Raw genomic sequence first — 13,157 nt, 5'->3', positions numbered from 1 at the left:
TTCCCAGTTTATTTATCCTTAAGTAGACAGGGAGAAGGTATAGGAGCATCCATGTTAGTTTGACAACATTATTGATTTTTTTTTTCTCACTGCAGTCAGACTCTACAATCACACAATCACAATGTGAATAGTTTTATGTGAAAGAGTATTTTAGGCCTATATATATTTTTATTTATTATTTTTTTTCCACTGTGTTTGTATTCTGTTTGTCTGGTGTTTTAAGTGAAATGTTATTTTGTTTTTATGTATGTAAATGCAAAGAAATGACTATTAAAGGAAATCAAATCAAATCTTCTCCCGATACACGATTTCTTAATTGAGTCGGCAGGGATCTCCCATGGGTCATAGTCATACATTTGACCCTAACCCTTAGAAGATCCATCCATCCATCCATCATCCAACACGCTATATCCTAACTACAGGGTCATGAGGGTCTGCTGGAGCGCAAGGCAGGGAACAAACCCCGTGCAGGGAGCCAGCCCACCACAGGTCACGCACGCACACACCAGGGACAATTTAGAATCGCAAATGCACCTAACCTACATGTCTTTGGACTGTGGGAGGAAACCGGAGCACCTGAAGGAAATCCACGCAGACACGGGGAGAACATGTAAACTCCACGCAGGGAGGACCCGGGAAGTGAACCCGGGTCTCCTAACTGCGAGGCGGCAGCGCTACCCACTGCGCCACCATGCCGCCCCCCTTAGAAGATCAGATGCGAAATCCTGGTGCGTAACCATTTACTTCCCGTTCGCCGCAGTAATAAGTGGAGTAGTGGTGCATAATGGCCCACTTCAAGCCCTGATGGTACACCAGAAAAGTTGCTTCTGTACCTGGTAATCTGCTTCAATGGTATCTCCCCCTTACTTATTGGTCTTCCTTTCAAAAGCATGATCCCAGGTAAACAGACTTCATCTTTGTGGAGTACTTTTATTGTCCAGGAGGCACTTATTTAACAATATTTTAGTAAAAAATGCATGCGTTTTGCACTTTGTGAGCATGCAAATGGATGACATGACATGTGGTTGACAAGTAACATGAGTAACTTGAGATTTTTTTCATGGATGTTTTTGTGATTGTTTGCTGTTGTCCGGTGTTGGCCACCCATTCTGTAAGAAACATTACCTCCATTCTCCATAGAAAACCTACCCCTCCATTTGAAATTCTGACTCCCTCCATGTGTTTAAGAAGCCTTTGAAGACTCCCGTATTTGGTGAATGTCATGTCTAACTGATAATGGCCTTGTTAAAATTTTGTAACCTAGGACTTGTAACTCACTTGTATTTTGTTATGAAGTTTCACTTCGATTATGTTGACATCTTTAGTAAGTTGCTTGGGATAAAAGCGTCTGCAAAGCAAATAAATCTTAAAAAATGCATTAAAACTGGCCATCACTACAGACCACATGGAGTAAGTAACATACAAAAAAAATGCCATTTTTGGATGGAGTATTCTTTAAGGTATTCCTATAAATCTCCAGATCTTAAGAAGCAAGAGGAGGCAGTTTTGAAGATATACATTCAAACGAGATATATGTAAAAATATATGCAGGCAAATCCACAATACATATAGTCTAGCTTGATATACACTCACCTGATGGATTATTAGGAACACCTGTTCAATTTCTCATTAATGCAATTATCTAATCAACCAATCACATGGCAGTTGCTTCAATGCATTTAGGGGTGTGGTCCTGGTCAAGACAATCTCCTGAACTCCAAACTGAATGTCAGAATGGGAAAGAAAGGTGATTTAAGCAATTTTGAGCGTGGCATGGTTGTTGGTGCCAGACGGGCCGTCTGAGTATTTCACAATCTGCTCAGTTACTGGGATTTTCACGCACAACCATTTCTAAGGTTTACAAAGAATGGTTTGAAAAGGGAAAAACATCCAGTATGGGGCAGTCCTGTGGGCGAAAATGCCTTGTTGATGGTAGAGGTCAGAGGAGAATGGGCCGACTGATTCAAGCTGATAGAAGAGCAACTTTGACTGAAATAACCACTCGTTACAACCGAGGTATGCAGCAAAGCATTTGTGAAGCCACAACACGCACAACCCTGAGGCGGATGGGCTACAACAGCAGAAGACCCCACCGGGTACCACTCATCTCCACTACAAATAGGAAAAAGAGGCTACAATTTGCACAAGCTCACCAAAATTGGACAGTTGAAGACTGGAAAAATGTTGCCTGGTCTGATGAGTCTCGATTTCTGTTGAGACATTCAAATGGTAGAGTCAGAATTTGGCGTAAACAGAATGAGAACATGGATCCATCATGCCTTGTTACCACTGTGCAGGCTGGTGGTGGTGGTGTAATAGTGTGGGGGATGTTTTCTTGGCACACTTTAGGCCTCTTAGTGCCAATTGGGCATCGTTTAAATGCCACAGGCTACCTGAGCATTGTTTCTGACCATGTCCATCCCTTCATGACCACCATGTACCCATCCTCTGATGGCTACTTCCAGCAGGATAATGCACCATGTCACAAAGCTCGAATCATTTTAAATTGGTTTCTTGAACATGACAATGAGTTCACTGTACTAAAATGGCCCCCACAGTCGCCAGATCTCAACCCAATAGAGCATCTTTGGGATGTGGTGGAACGGGAGCTTCGTGCCCTGGATGTGCATCCCACAAATGTCCATCAACTGCAAGATGCTATCCTATCAATATGGGCCAACATTTCTAAAGAATGCTTTCAGCACCTTGTTGAATCAATGCCACGTAGAATTAAGGCAGCTCTGAAGGCGAAAAGGGGTCAAACACCGTATTAGTATGGTGGTCCTAATAATCCTTTAGGTGAGTGTATATGAAGTGAAATTTGAACATACCAAGTCAACCGGATACATTTTGAGTTAACTTTAAAAGTGCAATATTATGAGTAAATGGATGGATGTTTTGATATTACTGTTTGCTCCCTCTTCGTTTTATTGTAATTGTAATTTTTGTGTTTTGAATTTTTCTTAACAGGTATGGCGATATGAGGGTGATGATGGCTTATGAGCTGTTCAGTATGTGGCAGAACCTAGGTGAGACAAAGTTTAAGTATAATTTGGAATATGTCTTGCACATTGACCATATATTAACAACTTATATATACATACTGTGGAGAATCAGCCTGGACCCAGACAGACACACGACACCCAAGTCCAAAATCACACATGTTTATTGTTCTTGTGCTTTACAGCACCACACAATGTACAAAGCACCACAAATAGATCACAGTCCTTTTCTTTCTTTCTTTCTTTCTTTCTTTCTTTCTTTCTTTCTTTCTTTCTTTCTTTCTTTCTTTCTTTCTTTCTTTCGCCCGCTTCACTAATCTCCCACAAGCTCTTTCCTCTGCCTCCCAACTGCATTTCTCTGAATGGAGTGAGGTGGCCCCTTTTATATTGTATACGGATGTACTCCAGGTGCTTGTTGATGAGCTTCCTGCAGTACTTCCTGGTGTGGTGGAAGTGCTGCCTGGGCACCGGGAAACACTCCGGGTGTAGCAGGATCCTATTCTGGCAGAACTTCTTGGTGTGGCAGAAGTGCTGCAGTCCATGGCTCTAAAACCATCCGGGCACCCCCTGGCGGTGGCCATGGGCCCCAACAGTGTTGAGCTTTCTAAGCTCCAATCCCATGGCCCCAATGCAGGCCAGGGGGGCTGCCTTCTCCTGTCCCAGGGGAGGTACTGTCTTTCTCCCGGACCTTCTATCCTCCATTCCAAAAGAAAAGAACATGATGAAGGAAGTCTTCCACTCTTTGATCACATTACATTTGAGGTTTTGAGGAAAAAGGCAGAGGTTATACATATGAAAGTAGAAGATACCATTACAATAGTGAAAGGAGGCTATCAGAAGGAGTTTAAACTCATTTTAATAGATTTTAAAAGGCACAAATTTCAAACCAGCTAACCAAACCTCCCAAGACACCTGATGTGATGGTCTGTCATGTTCTAAGTAGCTCCAAAGTTACCAAGTTCAATTCCTGTACATTAAGTAATGGTGAATTGAATTGACATACTTTATTAATCCCTGGGGTATTCTGCATTGCCTTTTCTGACCTTTGGAGGGTCAGAGTGCAGGGTCGGCCATTGTATGGCGCCCCGGAGCAATTTTTAGGCTAAGGGCCTTGCTTAAGAGTAGGATCCCCTCTGGCAGTAATGGGACTTGATCCTGCAACCTTCCAGATACCAGCACAGATCCTTAGCCTCAGAGCCACCACTAAATTCTGATTATAAGTATATTTTCTTATGTGTTTTCAGTGGCTTATTCCAGTAACAGGTTCCAACCCCATTGTGCTTTATAAGCACAGAGCTGTAAAACAACTGTAGCGCAGAAAAAATAAATGACACCTCAATGTCACATAGCAAGTGTGTGTAGGGATTGAATTTGTGGATTACAGCCCGGTTCTTATCCACTAAGCCCCTATAGCTCTCAGCTCAATGGCTGGAATCCTTGTCTCTGCTTGAGCAGTTATCGTTGTTCTCAGCCTCACCTTCTCTCAATGCCTTCATTTTCTGCACCACAGGGCATCACCCTGGCAGTCGGCCTTAAGTACTTCAGATCAGGTGACTAACAGCCCTTCTTTTGTTGTTTATTGGTTTCCTGTCATAGGGTGACCATCTTTATTAGAAGGGGACCTGTTCAGTGCTGAGGGCCTTACATCTCTGGACTGTGACCAACTGAAGCCTGGCTCCTTATGTAGCTTGACTCCTTTCAATTTATTTTTTCTGTCACAGAAAGCTGTAACCCCTGAGATAAGCTATAACAAGTAGTAGTCTGCATTGCCTTTAATATATTTGAAACCAAAAAATGTGTAGCTGAACATAATTTTGGTCATGCAGCAAAGCAATCAGCAATTATAAAAAAAGACAACAGTGCCATCTACAGATTTTAAATTAAGGGGATGTGTTTTATGAATTTTGGTTATTTCAGTGAATTGGTGTTGTAAAATCTATGAATAAACAGTGCTACAAATAAACAGATGAACTCTGATGGTGTGGGTTCATCTGTAACTTCAAGTGAAATAAAGAAATCTTAGGTTCCTGCAAGGATCTCAGCGAGGATGCGGCGTGTCTCCCGGTGAATGTTTAGAAGTTAATGAATAATGCATGATCGGAGATCGAGATAATTAAAAGATTAAAGAAAACATTAATACTGCAGTTTTTCTATCATTATAAGAAATGTTCATAACATTCAAGTCACACATCCAGCATACAGGAGAGAATACCCTCAGGTCGACTATCTGAACGACTGAATCACATTTTCTTATAACCACTTTCGTCTTCTTCTTCTTAATAATAATAATAATTCATTACATGTCTATAGCACTTTTCAAGCTACTCGAAGCGTTAAACAGTGAGTGGGGAACCACTTCAAACATAACTAATGTTCAGCGTCCATCTGAGTTATGCAATGGCAGCCATTTTTTACTCTTATTAATTTGACATCAACATCTCCAGCACCATGACATGGAGTACCAGAGCACCGCAGGGGTGAGTCCTCTTTCCACTGTTTTTAAAATTGCTGACGAATGACTGCACTGCCCAGTTTAGCTCCAATCACATCAGTCAAGTTTGCTGATGACACAACTGTGGTAGGCCCCATCCGTAACAACGATGAGTCAACATACAGAAAACAGGTCAAACATCTGACAGCCTGGTGCACTGACAACAACCCGTCTGTCAGCGTCACCAAAACTAAAAAGGTGGTTGTTAATTTCAGAAAGTCCCCTCAGTTCATAGTCCACTCCACATAAATGGCTCCACCATTGAGAAGGTCACAAATGTCAAGTTCCACAGCGTTCATATCACTGAGGACCTCAGCTGGAGCCTCATCTGTTGCCAAGAAAGCACAACAATGCCTTTACTTCCTGCCATGGCTGAGAAAGGGTCCGAAAGAGCCTCCCCACCCTTGATCCTCACCATGTTTTTCAGAGGTGTTACAGATCGTGTGCTGACTAGCTCCGTCCTGATGAGGTATGGGAATTGCAGTGCTGCAGGCCACAAATTACTACAGAGGTGAGGACATCGTTGTGGTAACAATTATGAGGTCTGAATCTTCAAGAACAAGTCAAATAAAATTAATTCAAAAGTAAAAACAAGTCACTAATAAGAAAGGGGTTAGAATTAAAATCTACAGCCATTGGGGCCCTCCTGGACCTTAGTTGTGGACCCCTGGTCTAAATCAAATACTCACATTGCACTGTATGAGTGTTAAACTGTTACTACACTCCAGTGTACAATGGTTAACTGCTTATAACAAAACGATGCTGCTGCTGTTAAAACGTTAGTGATCCAGTTATAACCGATCTGCTGTACTTTGTCCTACCTGGTCATGTCCGTTTACTGCACACTGTATGTTGTACTTGCACTAAATGGTGTACAGTATATAATCTTGTTGCACTACGTGTTGTCTATTTGCACCATGGTCCTAAACACATTCAATTTCCTTTCTACTTGTACTCTGTATTTGTATGCAATGACAATAAAGAAACTTGAACTTGAGCTATACCTACACTTCTCAGGCATTATGTTTCCACTTAAGATCCCCATAAGTACAACAGTAACAAACTACTGAAACACGCATTTGAAGCAGAAACTTTGTTAACTTTGTTAGCTGGACACATGTACCTCCACTCCCACTCCTGTAGTATCTGGGGTTCCTCAAGATTCTGTCCTTGGCCCCTCGCTGTTTATCATTTATCTGCTTCCTTTGGGTGTCATTTTTCGTAAATGGAAGATAAACTTTCATTGTTACGCAGACGACACCCAGTTATATATCTCAACTTCACCATCTGCATCGCTTCCACCATCCTCACTTACTGATTGCCTTGCTGAGATTAAGTCCTGGTTCTCTTCTAACTTCTTGCAGTTGAACTCCAATAAAACTGAGGTGCTTCTTATGGGCACGAAATCTGCAATAGCGAAGGCATCGAAGATCTCAGTATTAATAGACAACACATCTGTTACCTGTACAGATCAGATAAAAAGCCTTGGTGTAATTCTGGACAGCACGTTGTCTTTCCAGTCTCACATCAGTTCTGTTACTCGAGCAGCTTACTTCCACCTGCGAAACATTAATCGCCATTTCTGTCAAATCAGTCTACTGCCATTTTAGTCAACAGTTTGGTCACCTCCCGCCTGGACTATTGCAATTCACTTCTCTTTGGTCTGCCCCAAAAGTTACTACATAAACTTCAACTTGTTCAAAATTCGGCTGCTCGTATAATTACTAAAACACCCTACTCTGATCACATCACACCCGTTATTCAGCAGCTTCATTGGCTGCCAATAAAGTTTAGGGTCAACTACAAAATTTTTGTCCTTACATATAAGGCCATTCATAATCTTGCCCCCACATATCTCTCTGAGCTCCTACAAGTCACTAAACCCTCTCGCATGCTCAGATCCTCTTCTTCCATCAACTTAAATAATCCACCAGCACGTCTTGTCACGATGGGATACCGAGCATTTAGCAGATCGGCACCTTCCTTATGGAACTCATTACCTGCTTACCTTAGGAACATAACTACCCTTCACCAATTCCAGGCTAATCTCAAAACTCATCTGTTCAAAATTGCATATTCACTGTAACTGTTATTGGTGTTTTATCTGATGTTTTATTTGGATTTTAAATTTTCTAGTCATGTTTTTATTTTTTTTAACCTGATTGTACAGTGACCTTGAGTTTTTTGAAAGGCACTCTAAATAAAATGTATTATTATTATTATTATTAACCTCTAAGAAAAATCTGGATGAAGTTTAGGGACAGCTTAGCTGTTAGCTAAATAAATGATGAGCCCGATGGACTGAAGGTCTTCCTCTTCTTTTTCAAATCCATGTTTTTATGTCCCAGATATGAGTGGCACAGTGGCGCAGTAAAGAGACCTACTGCTCACGTCCCAGGTCCTCTCTGTCTGCATAGGTTTCCTCCGGCTGCTCTGGTTTCTTCCCACTGCCCAAAGACATGCAGGTTAGGTAAACTGGTGATGATACTTTACCCTAGTGAGAGGTGTGTTGGTATGTGTTCACCCCATGATGGACTGGTGTTCTATCCAGGGTTCGTTCCTACCTTGTGGCCTATTCTGACTGGGATAGGCTCCATGCAACCCTGGTCTGGATTTACCGAGTTAGACAATGACATGACATGTCCCAAATCTATTAAAGGTGGGTCTGCCGTGTCTTTAAGAAGGACAGGTAAATAACTTGATCAATAAAAGCTAATAACATCCGACTTTTCCCATGCAAGTTTCAGAATGGATCCAAGCTCGTGTCACTGAACACAGAATGCCTGCCACAAGTTTGGTAAGGCGTTACATTTTTCTTTCCACGGATTCTTTTTCCAGAGTAACTTCGTATCTCCTTGGATGGCATGGAAATGAATGAATCTCTATGCATGTGTCAAATCATTAAACAATTAACTTTTTGTCCAAGCAGGGGAAAATAAAATCCACTTCATTCCCGGGATGATCGGTCCTTTCCTTGGCGTCACACTTGTGCCACAGCATGAAGTACGGAACATCATGATCCCAATTTTTCATGACATGATGGACTGGGAGCAGAGGAAGAATGGAAATTTCAAACAAGTGAGTGAATGACACTCCTCCAGACATCCATTTTGTTGCATTCTTATCCATTTTATGGTCACAGAGAGTTGGCAACTATCATGGCAAAACAAAACTGGGTACAGGGTGGGAGCCAAGAACTGTCCAGTGGAAATGCAGGAAGTAATTTAAATACACACTTTAGTAAATGTGAGCAGTTCAAAAGGTGCCTAATGTGATGTGATATGATGTTTATACTGGCCCTGTAGGTATTTACTGTATACTATAATATAATATTAAAATGATTTAATCCAATGTTTGCTAAAACACTTTACAGTAAGATCATTTTTTGCTTTTAAAACATGACTCAATAGTTTTAAAGTGTCCTCCATAATGTTTGGGACAAAGACACCTTTTTACTTGATTTGGTCCTTTGCTCCATAAGTCAAAATCACAACTCAAACAATTCAGACATCGTGATTAAAGTGCACATTGCAGACTTTCACATAAGGAGATTTGCTGACATTTTGGTCACAATATGTAGCAATGACAACTCTTCTTCTATATGGTCACCTCATTTCAGGGAATCATAATAGTTGGGACAATTGGCGTCCCTGGTGTTTATGATTCCTCGGGTGGATTTCATTGCTTCATAAAATACCGCGGCCTGATTCTGCTTTTTGTAATCTGTAGTTTCCATTGTCCAACACGAGAAAAAGAGCTGTGCCAATGAAAGTCAAAGAAGCCATTTTTAGGTTGGAAAACAAGAATACAACCAATTAAAAACATTAGTAAAACCTGAGGATGACATAAATCAACTGTGTGGAATATCACTAAGAAGAAAGAACGCACCGGTGAGGCCAAGGAAGACCTCCACTGTTGATGACAGATGAATCCTCACTATGGGGAAGAAAAAGCCACAAATACGTGCTTGACAAATGAGAAACAGACTTCAGGGGGCTGATGTGGGTGTGTGTCAGAGATGACTATCAGCAGAAGACTTCATGAACAGAAACACAGAGGACACACTGCAAGATGCAAAACACCAGTTAGCCACAAAAACAGGATGGCCAGATTACAGTTTGTGAAGAAGGACTTCAAAGAGCCCGCAGAATTCTGGGAGGAGGTCTTGTGGTGAGACAAAACAAAGATGAGCCTGATCAGAGTAAGTAGGGTACGGAGACGAGAAGAAACTGCTGAAGATCCAAAGCAGACCACCTCACCTGTTAAGCATAGTGGTGGTGGTGTATTAGCTTGGGCAGGCCCTCGCACACTTCTCTTCATTGATGACGGAACTACTGACGGCAGTGGCACAGTGAATTCTGAGGTGTAGAGAAACACCTGATCTGTTCAGGTTCCAGTAAATGCCTCCAAACTTATTGGACGATGCTTCATCCTATAACAAGATAATGAACCAAACATATTGCTGAGGCCACAAAGCTAAACATCTCCACCTGATTTAAATCCAGTTGAGCAGGCTTTAAATATGCTGAAGCGAAAACATAAGGGCACAAGGCCCCCTGAAACAAACAGGAGCTGCATTAGAGGACAGAAAAGATCCTCGGCACCTGGTGATGTCTATAAAATCACAGACTTCAAGCAGGCATTGCATGCAAGAGACAAAGAACTAAATAGGATAGCTTTAATAGACCTGCCATGGCCGCATCCCCAATAATATGGTGCTCTAAAATCAGAGGTTGGAAGCTGATTGCAGCACGTTGCTGCACCCACCACACGACGATCCACCCAGACTCAGACCAACATGTGACACCTCAGCACCACACTGGATCAACGTGAGGTTTTTTACGGTGGCTGGAGTGCCAATCCTACCACCAGCCCACAAGTTTTCCCTTCAAGTTGACGGACCTGCTCGTGACGCCGGATGCAGGTTAACGTCATACCCAGGATGGAGCAACTGCAGGTTAAGGACCTTGCCCAGGGGCCCAATGGAGTGGAATCACTCATTTACGAGATTCAAACCGGCCAGCGTCAGAGCCACCACTCTACCAAAATGGGGGAACCATATAAAACCCTTAAAATGAAAGTCTGCATTTGGCACTTTAATCACCTCTGAATTGTTTGATTTGTAATTTTAAACTGGGAAGCAGAGAGGGATATTGGCTGCCCCAGACATTATGGAGGGTATTCTCCCTTAACTGCATCACTTCATTGCAGCTTTCATTTCTCAGGCTATACCTTAAAATCAGTGCATTCCTCATAGTTGGGACAGAGCTCCATGGCCTGGGTTCAAATACTAGCTCAATTCTGGTTTCCTTGGAGCTTGCCAGTTTTCCCTGTGCTCATGTAAGTGTTTCTCTGGGTAGTTCAGATTTCTCCTCCGTCCCAAAGGTGCACAGATTTTCTGACCTTGTATGACTCATTATGAGTGTGTGATGGCACATTTCCCTGGTTTCCTGGCAAGGGTTGGCTCCTTCTTTGCACCCAATGTTGCTGGCACCAATTCCTATCCACCTTGACCCCGTATTTGAATAAATAAACTTAGAATGTGATTAATGGCTATTACAATTAGCTACTAGATAAAGTGTATTCATTTAAGGTGGACTAAATATTATGATTTGTTTCAGTTATGATTTTTAATATATATTAGCTGAAGATTTTCAGTCCTTAACTTCCACCTTTTTTAACACATAAAAATATATTTGGCACTCTGGTTCGACAAATGCCATGATTGATTGGGTCATTTAAAAAAGCAGAGTGGGATCATTAAAGATTAACTCTTTTCAGACGCCATCTTTCAAACCCTGTTAAGCTAACTTTCTTTCAAAAGCAACTATAGAAACCAGAATTATTGCATAGTAGTGAAACTTACAGCCATGCCTTACTTTAGCAGAATCCGTATACTGTGTCAAATAAATGAGTCTAATCTCATGTGGTAGGTTAATGAACTTTTAAATCATTGAGGTTTTGGGTTGTTAATAGTTCTGCTTAATGTTTCTGTCATTGTCATCGTTCCAGGTGGAGGCCGAATTAATTGATAAATTGGACAGTCTGGTGTCTGAGGGGAAGGGAGACGAAAACTACAGGGAGCTCTTCAGCCTGCTGTAAGCATAGCCTGGGACTGGCTGAAAACTGGGGGGGCCGGGGGTTAGGGGGGTGGGCAACTGTTAATGCTGATTTAAAGTACTTCTTAAAAGAGCTAAGCCTGATTATGGTGTGTCTTTGACTGATAAGAACAGCATAGGAAAATGCCATCCCTTCATATCTGCAGTCTGAGTCATAACTATGTGTTTAAAACTGTGCATACTGTACTATCTGCCAATCTCAAATAGGAATCTGAATTTTCCAAGTAGTGCTATGCATGGCAATGTGGGTTTTCTCTAACTGTTTCTAAATGATTCCTATGTGTGCGCATTTTAAAAGTTATTAATCTGTAATCAATCTGTAATGTACTGTATGTATAAAAGGAAATGTTGTTTTGTTTGAGCTTATATATTAAGCTCTATGTTCTTTATAGAATTTCATGCCTTTGCTTCAATCTCAAGAAAATTTTGCACACATATCCCAGTCTGCCAGGAAGAGAGTGGATTGCTTTGGAGCCCAAAATTTTGTCCTTGGGGAACTTTTGCTTGCTTACTTACCGATCTTGCTGACATATATATATATAGTAAATATAGAAATAATTTTGGAATATGTAAAAAAAAAGGATTTACTACGTATGGAGTCAAATTTATATATATGAAGTGAATTCTGAATATTGCATATAAATTCAATCTTCAGATTTTGCTTTTTGTTGCGAGACACTGACTGCATACATAATGACTTGGACTCAATGTCTTCATTATATCTGCCTATTTGACATTCAATACCCTGTAATATACACGTAAATACTGCACGGACAAAGTAAATGAAGCACAAAATAAAAGATAATGATTTGAGGCAACCTTTTATAACAACATGAAATTAAGGTATGGTTTGAATAACGTCTTCACAGGCACGATTCTAAAACTAGACTGACTCCATGAGGGTAGAGAAGCCGGTTAAGAGGTGGGCAGGGTGGAAGAGGCGGGCTCAGGGGATTAGAACCCGGAAGTGATGTCACTCATGTTCCTGTCACCGGTCGTAAGGTTTTCAGAAGAAAAGAGAGCAGCAGCACCATTAGATAAGCCCTGAAGTCGACTCCCAAGCGCACGTGTGTAACAATACGTACATCCATCCATCCATTGTCTAACCCGCTGAATCCGAATACAGGGTCACGGGGGTCTGCTGGAGCCAATCCCAGCCAACACAGGGCACAAGGCAGGAACCAATACTGGGCAGGGTGCCAACCCACCGCAGGACACACACAAACACACCCACACACCAAGCACACACTAGGGCCAATTTAGAATTGCCAATCCACCTAACCTGCATGTCTTTGGATTGTGGGAGAAACCGGAGCGCCCGGAGTAAACCCACGCAGACACGGGGAGAACATGCAAACTCCACGCAGGGAGGACCCGGGAAGCGAACCCAGGTCTCCTAACTGCGAGGCAGCAGCGCTACCACTGCGCCACCGTGCCGCCCACAATACATACAGTATACTGTATATACATAACAGAGTGAACAGCGATGCCTGAAACCGCTTACCAATTGGTAGTATTGTACATGGGTCACAAATAAGATCTACT

The 13,157-nt window shown here is 41.9% G+C and overlaps 1 protein-coding gene across 4 annotated transcripts in view; it reads left to right on the top strand.

Annotated features, from left to right (window-relative positions):
* dock3 (dedicator of cytokinesis 3) overlaps positions 1-13,157 on the top strand; it is a 919,050-nt gene that overhangs the window by 832,620 nt on the left and 73,273 nt on the right. For 2 of the 4 annotated variants that reach the window (XM_039772621.1, XM_039772619.1), the window contains 3 exons: positions 2,971-3,029; positions 8,420-8,571; positions 11,506-11,591. In XM_039772621.1, the coding sequence (XP_039628555.1) occupies positions 2,971-3,029; positions 8,420-8,571; positions 11,506-11,591 (297 nt within the window). The remainder of the gene's footprint in view (positions 1-2,970; positions 3,030-8,419; positions 8,572-11,505; positions 11,592-13,157) is intronic. The other 2 variants (XM_039772622.1, XM_039772620.1) reach the window with 1 other exon arrangement.

Source organism: Polypterus senegalus, chromosome 12 (genome assembly GCF_016835505.1).
Source record: "Polypterus senegalus isolate Bchr_013 chromosome 12, ASM1683550v1, whole genome shotgun sequence".
In the NCBI taxonomy this organism is placed as follows: domain Eukaryota; kingdom Metazoa; phylum Chordata; class Cladistia; order Polypteriformes; family Polypteridae; genus Polypterus; species Polypterus senegalus.
This window is presented reverse-complemented; position numbering and strand designations above follow the sequence as displayed.